General features: G+C 40.6%; 1 protein-coding gene across 2 annotated transcripts; it reads left to right on the forward strand.

The window, feature by feature from the left end:
- Positions 1-12,462, forward strand: LOC132761450 (RNA-binding protein with serine-rich domain 1-A-like). Of its 2 annotated transcripts, none has more exons than XM_060754323.2 (7): positions 1-212; positions 1,678-1,749; positions 3,092-3,238; positions 5,930-5,982; positions 8,095-8,175; positions 9,558-9,650; positions 11,494-12,462. In XM_060754323.2, exons 2-7 carry the CDS (start codon positions 1,680-1,682, stop codon positions 11,542-11,544), a joined length of 495 nt encoding a protein of 164 aa, XP_060610306.2. In that variant the 5' UTR covers positions 1-212; positions 1,678-1,679; the 3' UTR covers positions 11,545-12,462. The 2 variants fall into 2 exon arrangements, with proteins under 2 accessions (XP_060610306.2, XP_060610305.2); XM_060754322.2 differs by having other exon boundaries at positions 1-129.
- The last annotated feature ends 7,693 nt before the right edge of the window (positions 12,463-20,155 follow it).

Here is a 20,155-nt window from a genome sequence, read left to right on the forward strand (position 1 = left end):
GTCCCGGCAGGCGGCGGTGCTCGGCGTGATGGTTCCGGATTCCCGTGGAGCCCGGGCCTGCAACGACTGGTGCTTCTGAGCAGGCCGGAGGCGCCGGGTGTGGACTTGGGCCTGTGGGGAGCGGAGCCGGTTAGTGTCGTCGCTTCGCCTGTAACAACAACAACAACAACAAGAATAAACAGTAGCGTGAGGCACAGATACTGCGTTTGTCGGTTAGGCGCCCTTTTCTGGCCGGAAGTGCTGGTGGGAATATGGGAGGAGAGAATGGAGAGAAATAACCCTAGGATGGGGCCTGGGTGTTAAGCCAGAGTTAACACCCAAGGAGTATCTACACAATGGAGTTAATGTAGTTTAACTGCCTAAGGGTGTATCTACACTATGGAGTTCATGCTGTTTAACTGCCATGGCTTAAATCCTATGGGATCCAGAGAATTGTAGTTTGGAGAGGCCCAAGCAAAATACCTTGTGCCACTACAACTCCCATGATTCTATATTATCGAGCCATGGCAATTAAAGTGGTGTCAAGACTGTATTAATTCTACAGCGTTGACCAGGCATGCTCTAGAACAAGCATGTGTAAACTTTGGCCCTTTAGGTGCCTTGGACTACAATTCCCACAATTCCTAAGTACCCCAGGCCCCTTCCTCCTCCCCTCCCCTCGGGGGAAAAGAAAAAGGCCCAAGGCTGTTAGGAATTGTGGGAGTTGGAGTCCAAAACACCCGGAGGGCCCAAGTTTGCCTATCAGAAGTTATGCTTTTATTTTAAAAAATGGTTTGAAAGTGTTATTTCCCATTTAATTGGGAGGTACTTACTTTGAAAGTTGTTATTTAGAAACTTCATTTTTGTGGCTGCCACAAAGTATGTTGAATTGGTTGAGACTCTGTGAAATAAAGGAAGCAATAATTGAGTGTACACAAGCATTGGGATGGGAAAAACAAATCAAAGTGGACAGTAAATAAATGGTATCCATATATGTTGGACCAAATGGAATTTGAAATTATGGAAAGACAAATCAAAGTGGACAGTAAATAAATGGTATCTGTATATGGTGGACCAAATGGAATTTGAAATTCTGGATGTAAAATTAAATGATTCAAAATGTAATGGAAATAGAATGCAAGAAGTCGAAGAAAGATGGAGCCAGGTCAAGAATTATATTATGAATAAGTCTAGAGATCAGGTCATAAGAAATAGAATACAAATGTTATACAGTATTTAAATCTAGAAGACTTGTCTCCAAAAGGATTAATATGTGAAAGAAAATAATCCTTGTGGTGGTGGGAATTGTAACTGTTGTGTTTGTGTATGTGTATGTCCTAAAATAAAAATATATTAAAAAAGAGAGAGACTCTATGAAATATTCATTGAAAAACTATAGCAAAATATGCTGCAGGATCTCCCACAAAAACAAAAGTTTCTTGCAGTTTAATAAACATTTTCAATTTTTTAAATGATAGAACCAATTAGGAAATGACATTTATAACCCAGGAATAAAAATCATGTTACATAGTGTCATAGATGTAGTAGTGTCATAGACGTAGTGGAAACGCATCATCTGCATCGCCCAAGTTGTTTTGAAAACATTTTATAGACATAATCTTGTCAATAATAAATAATAATAAATAATAGTGTGTGTATAAAATGTGATTATGTGAGGGTATGTATATGTTTTTATAGATATGGATAACAGAGCTAAAGAGGAAGGTGGGACACTGCATGCAACATCACAAGAGAAGGCACAAGCTAGAGGTAAGAATTTTTATTATGTTGTAATGACATCAGGAAAGGGCTTTTAGACAAGAAAGAATCAAATTCTAATATGTGGAGATTCCCAGCTCATGCCCTCTCCTGACACTCCACATTCTCTAGCCAATCTGCTGGATAGTCATCTGTCAGGAGTGCTTTGATTCTGTGTTCCTGCATGGCGGGGGGGGGGGGGGGGAGGTTGGACTGGATGGCCCTTGAAGTCTCTTCCCACTCAATGTTTCTATGGAAGCAAGGGTGAAGTCTCTTCTCTGCTATCTCCAGGCAGAAACGGAGGACAGCATCAAGTCTGTTGTTACCCTTACCTATATACCATTTTTGACCTGCCTCCATTCCTTAAAGAACAGACTGTACTTGACTGGCTCTGGCACAAAGTGCAGGTTTACACTTTATGTGTGTGTTTGTGTATTTTGGTGTATTGAACTCAGAGTTCTTCAGCACGTGTATAGGTTGCAACACATATTCAACCTGCTTCTTATTTTTGAGGACATTGTCTACTGTTTTAGAAATATTCATGGGATTAATTGACATTCCCTGCTCAAGTGTTATGTTATCATGTTTTACCATTGTGTTTCTAGATCTTTGTAAGCCACCTTGAGTCACTTTCAGGCTGAGAAAGGCGGCATAGAAATGCAGTAAATGAATAAAATAATAAATTTGTAATGTTACAGGGCTGTTGTTATTTTTTACTGCACAACAAAGCTTGTTTATAAGCATCGTATAAATGCAAATAAATAATAACCATCTTACATATTTGCAATCAACTCTCCACATTCACTGGGCTTAGGTACCTCTCTAGAGTGAAAAAACACAAGTAAAGAAATTGCTAATTTCTTTACCTCTCTAGGCATTTCTATACCTTCCAGCATGACTCTATAGTCAGCATTTTGTTGGAATCTGACCATAGAATCACACTGGAGGACTTAGAGATTCATAAAGATAATGTTTTAATCAAATCCATGAATAATAAAATTCACAAAAGTCAAAATTGCAAATGTGGTGAAACAATTGTAATGAATTGTCATGTCAATTGGCCATTTTGTATTGCAGTGCTACATCCATCATGTTAAGTTGAACCTATCAGTTTGGTTACCTTTCCCAGTTTCTTACTTACTTACTTAAACGGTCCCTCGTTGTCTGATATGATTGCCCTCCAAGTGTGGTGTCTTGGCAGTGGTAATCTCACAGACCTTAGAGTCGCTAACTAACATTTTTAAAATGGAAGATAACTTTGTTTAAAACAACATTGAAACCCAGCATTTTCTAATACACAGAAAAATCAAAACCCTAATTGGTTTCCCATATTGTATTTTATTTTTCATTTAAGAGAGAGAGAAGAGAAAGCGAAAACGCAGTAGAAGCAGGTCCTCTTCCATTTCTTCCACAACATCATCGAGTTCTTCGACTTCTTCTTCTTCAAGGTCTTCTTCAGGATCCTCCGCTTCACGTAGCAGCAGCAGTTCAAGTAGTAGAGGTAAAATTATTGTCACATACTGCCAGTAATTCAGCAAATATAAACACTTCCAAGCCCAAAACAAGTCTAAATAGACATCTGGATCAATAGATATGCAATTATGCAGTATCTTAATGGGCCTCAGCATTTTGTGAAATTACAGATATGCACTGGTGATGTTTGCATACATATTGGATATTTACCGCTTCTGGTCTTTTTGAATGCCTAGACAGGAAAATGGTGGCTGGAATAGCACTGGTACTTTTTCCTATCCGTGGAATGAATCCCTGTGTTGAGCCCCACACAAAGTCATAACAAAATATAGAAGTTTGGCTTCAAATCCTGCCCTAGACTTCTACATAGGTACACAATAGTTTTTCTGTTTCCATTATATAAGGAGCAAGAGCAGGTGGCCCAGTACTTTATTATGTAAATAATTCTCAAGTATTAGCTGAGTTTTGCAGCCTTTTTAAGGCTGAAAAAGCCCTCCTCGGCTTATACTCGGGTCAACGTTTATTATTCTACTCTATTATTATTATTATTATTATTATTATTATTATTATTATCGTCATCATTATTTTACTATATTTATTATTGTTATTATTGCATTAATTATTTTACTCTATTATTTTATTGTTACATTTATTATTTTACTCTCTTTATTATTGGAAGGATACGTAAGCACATTTACATTGAAGAAGGTTAGAATAATGGTTTACTCAAAGTTGGAAAGTCTTATCTTAAATTACAGTTTTATGTAAATATTCAATAACCTACTGATGCCTCAATTAATGTAATTTTATTGGTATCTGTTTTTTTTTAAATTACCAGTAGCTGCTGCATTTCCCACCCTTGGCTTATACTCGAGGCAATACGTATTCCCAGCTTTTTGTGGTAAAATTAGGTCCCTTTGGCTTATATTTGGGTCAGCTTATACTCAAGTATATACGGTAACTGTGTGTGTCACAAACTCCACGAAACAGTGATACGTTTATTCAATTAATTCCAAAACATAAAATACATTGTGTTGCTGTCAGTTTTTCAGGCTGTATGGCCCGAAACTCACAGCATCTCAGTGATTCCAGCCATGAAGTCCTTTGACAACACATCAAATACTTTATATAAGGTTTTGAAACTTCACTGAAATCTTCATCAGGAGAGGAAAAAAGGTAACACAGTTCTCCTAGCAAAGGCTCCCAGTTGTAGTGACCTGGGTTGCCAGTTTGTTTTCTTCTTTTTCTACTTATTTTATATTTTAACATATTATATAAAGAGAAAAGAAAATCAACAAAATAGAAAGCATCAGGAAAGAAATGCATCTACTTTTTCATTGCTTTCATATTTTAGAATCATAGAATAATGGAGTTGAAAGAGACCATATGGGCCTTCTAGTCCAACCCACTGTCATGCAGGAAAAACACAAAGCACTCCCAACAGATAGCCATCCGACAGTGGAACTCTCTGCCTCACCACACTCCTAGGCAGATAGTTCCACTGCCAAACAGCTCTTGCAGTCAGGAAGTTCTTCCTAATTTTCAGATGGAACCTCTTTCCTCATAGATTTGAGTAAAGTACAGGTAAATAACCCAGATAAATATCTGCGTGAAATTGATGTGTGTATGCCACATATAGAACTACTGAAAGGTACTTGATTTTGCTTAATCTATTGGATAATTCAAGAAAAATGATAATGAAGCATAATCATCATCATCTTCTTTAAATCCTGCCACCATCTCCCCGAAGAGATTCAGGGTGGCTTACAAGGCACTCCAGGGTGCACATAAAATCTATAATAGGTGAAATGGTTGTTGTTGTTGTTGTTCATTCGTTCAGTCGTCTCCAACTCTTCGTGACCTCATGGACCAGCCCACGCCAGAGCTCCCTGTCGGCCGTCACCACCCCCAGCTCCTTCAAGGTCAGTCCAGTCACTTCAAGGATGCCATCCATCCATCTTGCCCTTGGTCGGCCCCTCTTCCTTTTACCTTCTACTTTCCCCAGCATAATTGTCTTCTCTAGGCTTTGCTGTCTCCTCATGATGTGGCCAAAATGGTATAAAGTATAAATGGTATAAAGTATAAAACAATTCACATAAAATTATAATAACAAACCCCGTCAACACATGTAGCGTAAAATCAAAATAAAACAATTTTAAAACAACAGTAGAGAACTAACTGCCGTCAATTCACAAGGTGCCAAGTGTCAGCTTCATCAGCCTACTAAAGGTCGAAGTCCTGTCTGAACATCCATGTTTTCAGGTTGGAATGGAAAGATTGCAGGGTGGGGGCTGATCTAATCTCTTTTGGGAGAGTACTCCAGAGCCAGGGGGCCACCACAGAGAAGGCCATCTCTCTCATCCCCACCAACTGCACTTGAGATGGTGATGGGAACAAGAGAAGAGCCTCCCCTGTCAATCTCAGAGCCCACACCGGTTCATGGAAAAATCATATCATATATCTCAAAAGCAGCTGTGCTGTGTGTGGTGGAAGGTGTATGTTCATTGCCACTCAGAGGCTGTCATTGTGGTTACTGTCTGAATAAAACACTGCTTATTGGCTTGTGAATATGCCAAATCATAAAGGGAACTATGCTTTCCTGTTGTATTAGTAGAACCCCAGAAGGTGACGTCTAAATCTTGGCTTTTGTTTACTGTCTCTTCATTTAGATAGCATTGCTCCATCATTAACACACACCTTTTAAAACCTTCATGTTTAGATGCTTCTAAATCCAAATCAAAGAAGAGGAAAAAGGAAAAGCACAACAAAAAGGTAAACATAAAATTGGTTCAATTAAAATCAGTGTACATATAATCTGTACTGGCTGTGAAGAAAACCTGTTGCAGGCTTTGTTTGGCATGTTATGTTACTGAGAACAAATCTTAGATTTTCAGTAATCCTCTGAATTAACATATATGTTTTGTATCCTGGGGAGACAACCTCCTCTTGATAGTTGAATTGTTGGACACATGACAACTCCACCGTTTTCTTCCAAGCTTCCTCTTACTGCTGGTGTCATCTGATGGCAGCTTGTCTTTTAGCTGACTTGATGAGTTTGTGAACTCCCTGTCTGGGAATACATGTCTCATTGTCAGTTCTTCTCAGCGGAAAAATGACTAAGCTGCTATCACACTGTTCTCCATACGCTGGATAAGTAACGTGGGTGGCTCATAAGGCTTCTGGAGATAAGTAATCAGAAAAAATCAGTAGAATAATAGAGTTGGAAGAGACCACATGGGCCATCCAGTCCACCCCGTTCTATCATGCAGGAAAAGCATAATTAAAGTACCTCTGATAGATGGTCACCCAACCTCTGTTTAAAAGGAAGGAGCTTCCACCATACTCTGAGGCTGAGAGTTCCATTGCTGAACAGCTCTTACAGTCAGGAATTTCTTCCTAATGTTCAGGTGGAATCTCCTCTCCTGTAATTTGAACCCATTGCTCTGAATCCTAGTTTCCAGGGGAGCAGAAAACAAGCCTGTTCCCTTATCCTTTCACACATTTATATATGGCTGTCATGGCTCCTCTCTATCTTCTATTCTGCAGGCTAAATGTATTACGCTCTTTAAGATGCTCCTCACAGGGCATGGTCTCCAGACCTTTGATCATTTTAGTCACCCTCCTCTGGATACCTTCCAAGTTGTCAATATCTCTTTGAAACCGTGGTGCCCAGAATTGGACACATATTCCAAGTGAGGACTAACCAAAGCAGAATAGAGAGGCACCATGATGTCCCTTGATTTAGAACACTATCCCATTGGCTTTTAAGCTGCTGCATCACACTGTTGGTTCATGTTCAACTTGTTGTCTATGAAGACTCCAAGATTTTTTCTACTGTTGTCGAGTCAGGCGTCACCCATTCTGTATCTTTGCATTTCATTTTTTTCTGCCTAGGTGTAGTATCTTACATTTCTCCTTGTTGAAATTCGTTTTGTTAGCTTTGGCCCTACTCTCTAGTCTGCTGCAGTCATTTTGAATTCCGATCCCGCCCTCTGGAGTATCCCTTCCAATCTGGAGTCATCTGCAGCCTTGATAAGCATGCCCTCTAAACCAGTGGTTCTCAACCAGTGGGTCCCCAGATGTTTTGGGCTACAACTCCCAGAAATCCCAGCCAGTTTACCAGCTGTAAAGATTTCTGAGAGTTGTTTGCCAAAACATCTGGGGACCCACAAGTTGAAAACCACTGCTCTAAACCTTCATCCAAGTCATTGATAAAGATGTTGAACAGTAATGGGCCCAGAACTGAACCCCGTGGCACTCCATTCGTCACTTCTTTCCAGGATGAAGAGGAACCATTGATGAGCACTCTTTGGTTTTGGTCGCTTAACAAATTACAAATACAGTAGCATTGCCTAGCCCACATTTGACTAGTTTGTTTGCAAGAAGGTCATGGGGGACTTTGTTGAAGGCCTTACTGAAATCAAGATATGCTACATCCACAGCATTCCCTGCATCTACCAAGCTTGTATCTCTATCAAAAAAGAGAGATAAATTTGGTCTGTCATGACTTGTTTTTGATAAATCCATGTTGAATTTTAGTGATTACAGCATTGTTTTCTAAGTGATTGCAGGCTTCCTCCTTAATGACCTACTCCAAAATCTTTCCTAGTATTGATGTCAGTAGGGGTTTTGCATGTTACTGGCATTGTGGTGTTAGCTTTAATTCCTAAAAGGAGCCACGATGTAAGGACTAAGGACACTGGAGCACCAAACTTGTGCAGATTACAAGGCTGGCCACCTTCATACTCAGCAAACACCAGGATTTAGGAAAGTTACTTTTTTGAACTTTGTCCTTTAACTCTTCAGACTGTGTGCAAGTCTTTGCATTGGTAGCTTATGAGCATATCTTTGTTTTTTTTAAAAAAATACCTTTTCTGGTTTCAGAAGAGGAAAAAAGATAAGTTGAAGAAAAAGAAAGAAAAGAAAAGAAAGAAAGATAAGTCTGGCCCTGTCCAGCTTTCTAAGGTAAGTGAAATACTGACCTTTTTTCCCCTTAGTCTGATAGTGTGTCTCTGCCCCAAAGTCATTCAGTCATTTTCATAACAGATTTCATGCTTCTTCATTTGTTAATCCTAATCACAACCCCACACTGTCAGAGGTGATTCAACAAAATGAGCCTTAAGATAAACTCCTTAACAAATTTGATTTGTGCTTTTGGTATTAGTATAACCAGGTTGAGTTGACTTACTGGTTTAATCGCTGGTGCTGAACTCTTGATCATTTTTATGAGATCTCATAACGCTTCCATTCTTGTTTTCTCCTAATTTGCCATTAGTCTTCCCATACTTGCAGAGCTAGATTTTTCTTCCTGTGAAAGGGAGTCAGCATGATATAGTGCAATGGTTCCCAACCTGTGGTCTGTGGACCATCAGTGGTCTGCAAGAACTAAAATATGGTTCTAATAGCAACCTCACAGTTACTATACCATTGCAACAAGAGTGACTGGTCTCACAAAACCCTCTTATAGTGCCAAGGCTTATTAAATATGGTTTTCTATGAGTGAGCAGATGGTGACTACTGGGTAGCATATGTTCTGTATCAGAAACTAAAGCTGATACGGTCTATCCAGTGCAATTTTCTGAATCGGCACCCCAAATAACCAAACTGAATCTAAAATGGATTTGTAACCCTTTTGGTACTAATGTTGGAGAGTGCTCCCTGGTCACAGCAGTCCCTGGTCAAAAAAAAGGATTGGGGACCACTGATACTGAGCTACAACTTTCAAAACAAAGGCTTGGTCTTCTGCTCAGCCATTGAAACTCTCTAGGTGACCTTGGAGGAGTTACATACTTTCAGAAAAAGACCCATAATATGCTTGAACATACATGACAACAACAAAGAAGAATCATAATTCTTCTGTATATCTGCAAATGTTGCAGACTTAGAAATTAAAACAATTTGAAAATACTAAAAGGCTGTTGAACACTTCTGACCATTTACCGTTTTCTGCTTTTTAAACAATATCCATTAAATGTATGTTCCTTCCTCCTATCAGAGGCTCACAACAGTCTTTCATTAGATCAAGGTCACATCTGTTCTGCTTCTTGTAATGTTAGTCATTCATATGGTTAACCTTTATTAATTTTCCCTTGATTTTTTGTGCTGGTGTTGCCATGAGACCAGTCTTCTTGTTTGTTTAGTTACTTCTGCTTGTTGTAGCTTCTATTTTCCTGCTCTTTTTTACTCAAGAGGTTTATTCGTTACACATTTTTCACATGCTTGCTTTGCTCTGACATTAAATAGGCCACAGGTATTTCTGGGAAAGATGGTTAATAAATTATTATTACAATGAATAATGTAAACTGGTGCATGTTTGTTTGTTTCTGAATTATCCTTTTTTATTTTAGTACTTGAAAGATAAAAGGAAGAATCAAAACTACAGTATGATCACAGGAAAAAAAATTAAGATGAAAATAAAGAAGAGTAAAAAGGATAAAGAGGTAATGTTCATATATTTTTATATTTCTTCCTAAAACTATTACAGCAAAATTTACTGCATTCTAGTTGTATTTAAAAGTGTTTAGACCTTTGATTTTAAATTAGTTTGAGGTGCTAAAGGTGCTAAAGAACAATACTTAAAAAGGAGGGGAATTCCGGACAGGAAACAATCAGGGCCAGCTAACACCTCCAAACAAAATATTCCCCCAGACAGGAAGCATCCAGGCTTTGCAGCTGCAAGGCTATTCAATGCTAATCAACCTTGCCAATTGCAACATTCACATCAGCTTCAATCAGACAAGAGTTCTTTCTCTCACCCTGGTCATTCCACAGCTATATAAACCCCACTTTCCTAGTTTCCAACAGACCTCACAGCCTCTGAGGATATCTGCCATAAATGTGGGTGAAACGTCAGGCAAGAATTCTTCTGGAACATTGCCATACAGCCCAGAAAATTCACAGCAACCCAGTGATTCCAGCCATGAAAGCCTTCGACAACACTAGACCAGTGTAATTCACATGTTTGGTCTTTGCAGAAATCGTAATTTACTACATATTTTACAGTAACCAAAGTGGCTCCTCAGACCCAACTTTTAAGCTGCTGGAGCTCCCTGCAAACATGGTCATGTTCTGGCCAATAGAGAGTGTGGGGCATGTCCAGCTATGTTGCTATGGCAGTTATAGGTTAGGTCAGGCATGGGCAAACTTTGGCCCTCCAGGTGTTTTGGACTTCAACTCCCACAATTCCTAACAGCCTACCGGCTGTTAGGAATTGAAGTCCAAAACACCTGGAGGGCCAAAGTTTGCCCATGCCTGGTATAGCTGAACAAAAAGCACAACCTTCATCCTCCAGGATTTCTGGAATACCCTTGGAAAGTCCCAGGTGCTGTGTTTCCAGCAGCCCTTGCCAGCACTACTAATGATGAGGAATTCTGGGACTTATAGGTTAACCAATGAACTCTTGCTGTAGAGATTCATTGTATGTGAGCATAAGCTGCAAAAGGCTTTATACTGTACAGAAGCTCTATTATTATTATTATTATTATTATTATTAACTTTATTTGTACCCCGCTAGCATCTCCCGGAGGACTCGATGCGGCTTACACAGGCCGAAGCCTCAACACAATACAGTAGAAAGTATAACATCACAACAACAAGGCAAATCAAACAATAAGCAAAATAACATAACACCACAATACTAAGCAAATCAAGCAATAAGCAGAATAACAACAAAGACAGTACATCAGGACATTATTAAAAACTGGTTCGGCCGGCGCACTGGGGTACAAGGGTTAAAAGTGCTGAATGGCAGGAGGCACGTAGGGTTAAAAGTGCGATGTGCAGTGACAATTTGTTATGCTAAGGTGCTACTAGGGCTTGGGTGGGGATTCCTAGTCTGGGAAGGCACAACAGAACAGCCAAGTTTTTAGGTTCCTTCTGAAGACGGCTAGAGTGGGGGCTTGTCTGAGCTCTTTTGGGAGGGCGTTCCAAAGTCGGGGGGCCGCCACAGAGAAGGCCCTGTCACGTGTCCCCACCAAGCGCGCTTGCGACGTGGGTGGGATCACGAGCAGGGCCTCCCCAGATGACCGGAGCGAGCGTGTGGGTTCGTAGATGGTGATGCGGTCACGCAGGTAGGGTGGTCCCAAACCGTTCAGGGCTTTGTAGGTGAGCACCTGCACCTTGAATTGGGCTCGGAAAATAAATGGCAGCCAGTGGAGCTCCTTGAACAAGAGGGTTGACCTCTCTTGATAATGAGCTCCAGTTAGCATCCTGGCTGCTGCCCGCTGGACCAATTGTAGTTTCCGAGTTTCTGAAATCGTATATGAAATTGTTTTTCATTTCCAGCGTGATCGAAACCGTGCTGAACTTCTTGATTTCTTGAACTCCGCTTTGTAATGGAAACGGTACCTATGAAGGACCAATAAGTATGTATAACCCATTTGGCCATCCTGCTCCTCTAAGCACAAAACACAGGCTCAGAGCGAAGCGGCGAGAGAACACTGAAAGGTGTGCGGAGCTGAAACTCTCCTGCTGCGAAGACCAGATGCCACCTTCACAATCGGCAAAGCAAAGAGCTGACAACAACTTGCCCACACAGACCCACGCAGACCATTGCTGCTTCTGAGACCCAAAAAGAGCTAAAGTCAGTGCTTCAAAATGCTCTGAAGGGAGATGACATGGTTGAATTTTGGCCTACTGTGAATATCCGAAACTGCATGCAGAATACAACTTGACCAGCAGTTGTCTGTCATCATTTTTCATGTTAGAGCTGAGTATTTGCCAATTAATTCTTTCAGAAAGAAACATCCCTGTGCATAGATATTTTTAGTCTTGACAATATTTGTTAACGGCAAAATAACTCCTCCTTAGTAGTGCGTATTCTCGAGGAATTAATACAATATCACTTTTTGAGAGCTTCATTTCTTCAGCGTAATAGATTTTCCTTTCAAAATGGGTGGCAGGTTATTAAAACTAGGTGCTAAGTTGTTAATTATAATACGCTGGCGTAGTATAGCCATTCTGTGAATATTCTGAAAATAACTTACCTTTTGGTGTGGTTTTGTTTTGTTTTGGCATTGATCCTTGCGGCTTTTTTGTATGACTCCATTAATATTCGTTCCAGCTTTTCCTACAAATCGGTATGTTATCTAGAGACACCATATGAAAATCTCAGTAGGTCTTCCGTTACAGTGAAGTGTAGCAATATGTGAAACAAGACTTCATTTCAGGACTGGTCATGTAATGTGACCTCACAGTGTACAAACCTCTTATTTTAAAAGAAAAGCCAAATAAAATCTGTTCTTCAGAGTTTGATCAAGCTTGTATTTAATGAGTGCATTACAAAAGCTGCAAGTTGCTTCTGGTGTGAGAGAATTGGCCATCTGCAAGGACATTGCGTGGTTGTTTTGATGTTTTACCAACCTTGTGGGAGGCTTCTTGCATGTCCCTGCATGAGGAGCTGGAGCTGACAGATGGAGCTCATCCACACTCTTCTCGGATTCAAATCTCCAACCTGTCAATCTTCAATCCTGCCGGCACAATCCTGCCTATTGATCTACCCATTGCACCACCGGAGGCTCCAGAAGCAACTTGCAGTTTCTCAAGTCGCTCCTGACACAGAAAAAAAATTACAAGAGTTGAGTTTCAAATTTCCATGTTATATGAAGGCTTACAATAGAATGAGACATAGTAACAGGTAAAGGTTTCACCTGACATTAAGTTTAGTCATGTCCAACTCTGGGGGGTGGTGTTCATCTCCATTTCTAAGCCAAAGAGCCAGCGTAGTCTGTAGGCACCTCCGAGGTCATGTGGCCAGGATGACTACACGGAACACTATTACTTACCTTCCTGCAGAAGTGGTATCAATTGATCTGCTCACACTTGCATGTTTTCGAACTGCTAGGTTGGCAGAAGCTGGGCCTAACAGTGGGAGCTCACCCCTCTTCCCAGATTCGAACTGCCAACCTTTCAGTCAGCTTTAACCTGCTGCACCTTTAACCCGCTGCACCACCAGGGAGCCCAGAATGAAACATAAAAGGTAAAGGTTTCCCCTTGACTTCAAGTCTAGACGTGTCCAGCTCTGGGGGGTGGTGCTCATCTCAGTTTTTAAGCCAAAGAGCCGGTGTTGTCTTTGGACACCTCCAAGGTCATTTGGCCAGCATGACTGCATGGAGCATCACTACCTTCGGTACCTATTGATCTATGCACATTTGCATGTTTTTGAACTGCTAAATAAGGTTACTTTTTCTTTCTCCAAAACCTTTAGTAGGAGAAATGTATGGTGCCAACATGGAGTTTTGTCCCATTCTATGATACTGGTCACCATGAATAAAGGGAGGAAGCAATACAATAATGTCACATGACACTTAGTAGTTTCACAATAGGATGAAAAAGTAAAACGATGCTGTATTTACGAGGAAACTCATGATTGGTATGACTACAAAAATCATTTGTGCTATTCTTTGCATTACATTCTTGTAATATCACTTAATGTGAACAATCTTGCCACTCAGCCTAAGTAAGATGCATCTAAAACTCAACTCTGCCTCTCAACCCCAGTAAATTTTAAGCACTGTATCACTGTATCAATAACACACACACACACACACACACATATATATATATATATATATATACACACACACACACACACACACACACACACACACACACACACCAGCCCAAGAGATATAACATTTTGCCATTTCCTTTAGTGAAAACCTTGAAGTAACAGCAGAGGGCACCCTCTCCATCTGTAAATGTGAGAATTAACACTGATGCTTAAAAGAAATGCAGAGAAAAAAATGGAATGTGCTATTTATATATCTAGTCAAGTCTAGTTAACTTTATTTGTATCCCATCCCATCTTCCCTTTGGGACACAGAGTGGCTAACAACATGGATGGCAGCCATTCGAAGCCACACAAATACAAAAAAAATATAAATACATAATAAAGCAAATAATTACAAATACAAATATATATAAATGCATAATAAAGCAAAAAATATAAATACATAATAAAGCCAATAATATAACTTTTTTTTGTGTCAGGAGCGATTTAAGAAACTTCAAGTTGCTTCTGGTGTGAGAGAATTGGCCATCTGCAAGGACATTGCCCAGGGCACGCCCAGACATGTTTTTACCATCCTGTGGGAGCCTTCTCTCATGTCCCCACATGAGAAGCTGGAGCTGACACAGGGGAGCTCACTTCACTCCCCGGATTCAAACTGGCGACCTTTCGATCAGCAATCCTGCCCCAGTGCACCACCGGGGACTCCAATACAACAACTTATCATAACTAATAGCAATCAACGAAACACAATTCGCAACAACATTTAAAACAGGATTAAAAATCCAGATCAATAAATTAAAAGCCCTATCCATCTTCAAAGCTGTGCCAAATTAACTGTAAACAGTGCCTAATTAATTGCAAATATATGTTATTACTTTTTTAAAGAAACATTTTCTATTATGTTGTCGAAGGCTTTCATGGCCGGAATCACTGGGTTGCTGTGAATTTTCCGGGCTGTTTGGCCATGTTCCAGAAGCATTCTCTTCTGACGTTTCACCCACATCTATGGCAGGCATCCTCAGAGGTTGTGAGGATACCTGCCATAGATGTGGGCAAAACATCTGCAGAGTCCAGCAGAGTTGATAGCGTAGGAGCATCGCTTCAGTGCTGGTGATCTTTGTTTCTTCCAGCACACTGACATTTGTCCACTTGTCTTTCCAAGAGATTTTCAGGATTTTTTGGAGGCAACACTGATGGAATCGTTCCAGGAGTTGAACGTGACTCCGATGGTTACGCCTGCAGGTTCATTGGAACACACAAGCTCCCTCACCACAACAAGGTGGCAATCCATTGAGAGGGACCTCTTGATGGTAGAAGCTGTTTGACAGTGAAAATGGCTGCTGCAGGGTGTGGTGGAGTCTCCTTTTCTGGAAGTTTTTGAACAGAGGCTGAATGGCTATCTGTCAGGCGTGTTTTGATTATGTATTTCTGCATGACACAGAGTCAAACTGTATGGCCCTTGTAGTTTCTTCCAATTCTACAATTCTAAAGTTATCCAGTGGGTTTTCGTGGCAGAGTATGGAATTGAACTCTGTTCTCCAGAGTCATAGTCCTACACTAAAATGCTAAAACTGCACCATTGAAATAAGACAACTCTTTGCAACACAGCCATTTCCATGCCATTGTAAAGCAGAAGGGTCAGTAGAGACACACTGAGCCATTTTTTTGTAACTGGATGTGCTACCAGGATGCCATCTGCATGGCACCTCCCAAGGATCCCTGGAAATTACTATGAATGTGTGTTGGAATACATCCAGCTATAATAAATAGCTAGATATCTACTGACAGATCCCTCTGCTCCCCATGTACACAGAAATTGTCATGTGGGAAAGTGGGGGTACTCTATGCCTAAATGTGGGTGGGTGATATTTTGGTTGCTATGCAATGGATAGAATTCCAACCTTCACAATGGCCATAAAATAGGTCACAGTGACATAAGTTGGGCTTAACGTATTTTAAATTACTAAGAGGATGCTATCCAAGACTTGTTAGGACCCTTTCCCCCTTGTCATCCACCTCTCAAGCAAATAAACCAATACATGCCAAGTGGCTGACACTCAAGCGTGTTGTTTACTATTGTTTGGATGACAATGTTGTAAAATGTCTGTTCAGTAGGTCCAATTCTGTTTGGTTTCTGTAACAAACTGTCACTCTGTGGGACTGGAATGGATGAGGGTGGAAACTATCCAAGTTGACTGCCTGCACTAAATACTGCACAAGCAAAGTCCAAATTAACTACAGTATAAGATGCATGAAGTAGTAGGTCTTTTTTCCAACCTGAATCTCTTGTCATTCTCCTTAAACTAGTGACTTTCCTCCTCCAAATGTCCACTTTCTTTAAACTATGAATAATCATATTCTACTTTATTAATAATTTGGAGACAAAATGCTAAAAATGCAATATTTCTTCATGAGGAGCAATATTTCTTCATCAGCCACATTAAAACTTTACTTGCCTCTTTTTCCACCCTTTGTAGTATCCTTTTTGAGCATCAGTGACCAAAACTATAAAATGTATTCCAAGCATGGCAGTTTTATAGATTTTTTTTAAAGAATACTATTGTATAAGTATACTGTTCTCTTCAATTTGTTTTCTGAACATTCCCATATGGATTGTTCTCATTTGCATTAACCGCATGGCATTCATATTGTACACCATGACCCTAATAACTTTCCTGATCAGTCATAGTAGCCGAGAAACCATCACCCTATGTGTGAAGTCAGGATTTTATTTTATTTTAGTTCTAGTGAATTTCACTTTACACCTGTTTCCGTTGAACTGCATTTGTTATTATATAGGGTGTGTCTGACATGTTGCAGAAAAAGTTACAAAAGATTTAATGAGATAATAATAATAATAATAATCTTTATTTATACCCCGCCACTATCTCCCCAATGGGGATTCGGAGCGGCTTACATGGGGTCAAGCCTGGACAACATATTACATTAAAATAAAACCAAAACATAAACATAACAAGTTTACTAACCACGTGGAGCCCGAAACAAATCTAGAAAATGTTTCCTCAAATAGAGAATACCTCATTAGGCCTTATATTGTTGGATTGCCTCCGAAAAATCCTGCAAATCTCTTGGGAAGACAGGCGGACAAATGTCAGCGTGCTGGAAGAAGCAAAGACCACCAGCATTGAAGCGATGGTCCTTCACCATCAACTCTGTTGGACCAGCCACATTGTCCGAATGCCTGATCACCGTCTCCCAAAACAGCTGCTCTACTCCAAACTCAAGAACAGGAAACGGAATGTTGGTGGACATGAAAAGAGATTCAAAGATGGGCTCAAAGCCAACCTTAAAAACTGTGGTATAGACACTGAGAACTGGGAAGACCTGGTCCTTGAGCGCTCCAGCTGGAGGTTAGCTGTGACCAGCAGTCCTGTAGAATTGGAGGAGGCACGAATGGAGGGCAAAAGAGAGAAATGTGCCAAGAGGAGGGCACATAAAGCCAAGACCAACCGGGACCACCTTCCACCTAGAAACCAATGCCCTCACTGCAGGAGAACATGCAGGTCAAGGATAGGGCTCTATAGCCACCTACGTATCCACCGCCAAGACACATCACTTGGAGGACCATCATCCTCAGACTACAAGGGATCGTCTAAGTAAAGTAAGTGTGGGATCACCATCCTGCAAATAATTGAGGCTAGGAGCTGTTTGTGCTCTGAGAGAGGCATCTGGCGGTAATCATTTGAAACTCTATGTGCACCCTTTCAAGTGGTAAGAGTGATTCGTGGTTGTAGAGATAGAGCAATTTCAACTAACGCCAATCTTTTTTAAACACCCCATGGAGCATGGATAGGTGAAACTAGAGGCTGAATCTGTGGATAAGAGATTTTTACTGTACGCCCATTCCCCATTTGGTGAGCTCTTTCTCAGAATTCTTTACTACATTTTTTGCATTTACTAAATATGTTAATGTTGCAATTTTTATTATTAAAGTCAGCCTATCCCCATCTTTACATACAGGCTCTTGCACAGTACTTAGTGTTATGTTTTGTAAGGCAGTAGCCCATACGTACGAAGTACACATAAGAGCATCTGCCACTTGGGCAATAATTAATTGATGTACATTATAAATTTTAAATACAGTCATCTTTAAAGATCCTATTGCTTCATTTCCTTGCTCTGTTTATTCCTATCCTTTGTTGCCTCGTACTTTACTAGAAGACAGCCCGTCTTACTACTACCGTAAGATAACTTATCTCTTCATTCCTTTTAAACTTTCCTAAGAGCTTTTGGTGTAGATTGTCTCACACTTTTTGGAAAGCAAAACTAAGATCAAAGAATCATTGAGTTGGAAGAGACCTTGTGGGCTATCCAGTCCAACCCCCTGCCAAGAAGCAGGAAAATCACATTCCAAGCACCCCCGACAGATGGCCATCTAGCCTCTGTTTGAAAGCCTCCAAAGAAGGAGCCTCCATCACACTCTGGGACAGAGAGTTCCACTGCTGAACAGTTCTCACAGTTAAGAAATTCTCCCTAATGTTCAGGTGGAATCTTCTTTCCTGTAGTTTGAAGCCATTGGTCCACATCCTAGTCTCCAGGGCAGCAGAAAATAAGTTTGCTCCCTCCTCCCTATGACTTCCCCTCAGATATTTATACATGGCCATCATAACTCCTCTCGGTCTTCTCTTCTGCAGGCTAAACATGCCTGGCCCTTTAAGCCACTCCTGATAGGGTTTGTTCTCCAGTCCCCCCCCCCCCTTGATCATTTTAGTTGCCCTTCCAGCTTGTCAACATCAATTGCTGCACCCAGAATTGAACACAGTCCAGTGCCTGCATCAATAGACACTAGACTCCTATTGTTGCAGGCCAAAATCCTGTTGGCCTTTTTTTTTTTTTTTTTTTTGCTGCCACATAGCATTGTTGACTCACATTTAACTTGTTGTCCATGAGAACTCCAAGATCTTTTTCACATGTACTGCTGTCGAGCCAGACATCATCCCCCATTCTGTATCTTTGCATTTCATTTTTTTCTGCCTAAGTGGAGTATCTTGCATTTGTCACTGTTCAACTTCATTTTGTTAGTTTTGGCCAATCATCTCTCTAATCTGTTAATATTGTTTTGAATTCTGCTCCTGTCCTCTGGAGTATTGGCTATCCCTCCCAATTTGGTGTCGTCTGCAGACTTGATGATCATGCCTTCTAAGTCATTAATAAAGATGTTGAGCAGGACCAAGCCCAGGATGGGATGCTGCAGCACTCCACTTTTCACTTCTTTCCGGGAGGAAGAGGAAGCATTGGGGAGAATCAGCCTCTGGGTTTGTTCACTTAACCAATTACAGATCCACCAGATCATAGTTTTGCTTAGCCTACATTGGACTAGCTTGTTTGATAGAAGGTCATGGGAGACATTGTCAAAGGCCTTACTGAAATCCAGATATGTTACATTCATGGCATTCCCTTCATCTACTCAGATATACATGGCCATCTAACTACATTTATTTATTTATCGTGTCAAAAGCAAACCAAACAGTTGTATTGTATTTAAAAACACACACACATAAAGTTTGCAAACTTGGTATTCTATTAAATATCCTTTGACCAGTAGCTGACCACTTGGAGTGCCTCTGGTGCTGCTTTGAGAAGGTCCTCCATTGTGCATGTGGTAGGGCTCAGATTGCATTGTATTAGTTGGTCTGTGGTTTGCTCTTCTCCACACTTGCATGTTGTGGATTCCACTTTGTAGCCCCATTTCTTAAGGTTGGCTCTGCATCTCGTGGTGCCAGAGCGCAATTTGTTCAGCGCCTTCCAAGTCTCCCAGTTTTCTGTGTGGCCAGGATGGAGTCTCTCATTTGGCATCAGCCATTGATTGAGGTTCTGGGTTTTAGCCTGCCACTTTTGGACTCTCACTTGCTGAGGTGTTCCAGCAACCAGATGCAACTTGCAGCATCTAACTACATGATGTTGGTACTTAAAAACAATTTCTGTTCAACAAGGCTTCCTCTTGGAGAAATCATGCTAATTGTTCAGCAATCTTTTTCCCTCCTAAAAATCTTCTTCCTGATGTTGCTTGCTATCTAATCAACCTGGACTTATGGCAACCGTATGAATGAGAGACCTTCAAGATCCTTGGTCATCAATTACCTGCTCAGGTCTTGCAAACTGAGGACCATGGCTTCCTTGATTGAATCAATCCATCTGCCCCGAGTTCTTCCTTCTTTCCTGTTGCTTTCCATTTGATCCACCTTCTCCATTGAGTCACATCTCAAAGCACAGTACTCTAGCTTCTAGTGTAGTCATGGGCAGACTTCGGCTCTCCAGGTGTTTTCTACTTCAAAGTATAAAACATCTGGTAGGCCGAAGTTTGCCCATGTCTGTTCTAGTGAGAGTTGATTTGATATAAGACTTCTTCCTTTGTCCACTGTTTCTGTTCAAGTCTTCTCCAAAATTACATTAGGTTGAATTCTTCATCCAGAT

This window comes from Anolis sagrei, chromosome 1 (genome assembly GCF_037176765.1).
Source record: "Anolis sagrei isolate rAnoSag1 chromosome 1, rAnoSag1.mat, whole genome shotgun sequence".
NCBI lineage: Eukaryota > Metazoa > Chordata > Lepidosauria > Squamata > Dactyloidae > Anolis > Anolis sagrei.

Coding starts and splice junctions, on each gene's coding strand:
- LOC132761450 (XM_060754323.2), top strand. CDS start 1,680: ATGGATAACAGAGCTAAAGAGGAAGGTGGGACACTGCATGCAACATCA. Junction 8,176..9,557: donor GCCCTGTCCAGCTTTCTAAG/GTAAGTGAAATA, acceptor TTTTTATTTTAG/TACTTGAAAGATAAAAGGAA. Junction 9,651..11,493: donor AGAGTAAAAAGGATAAAGAG/GTAATGTTCATA, acceptor TTTCATTTCCAG/CGTGATCGAAACCGTGCTGA.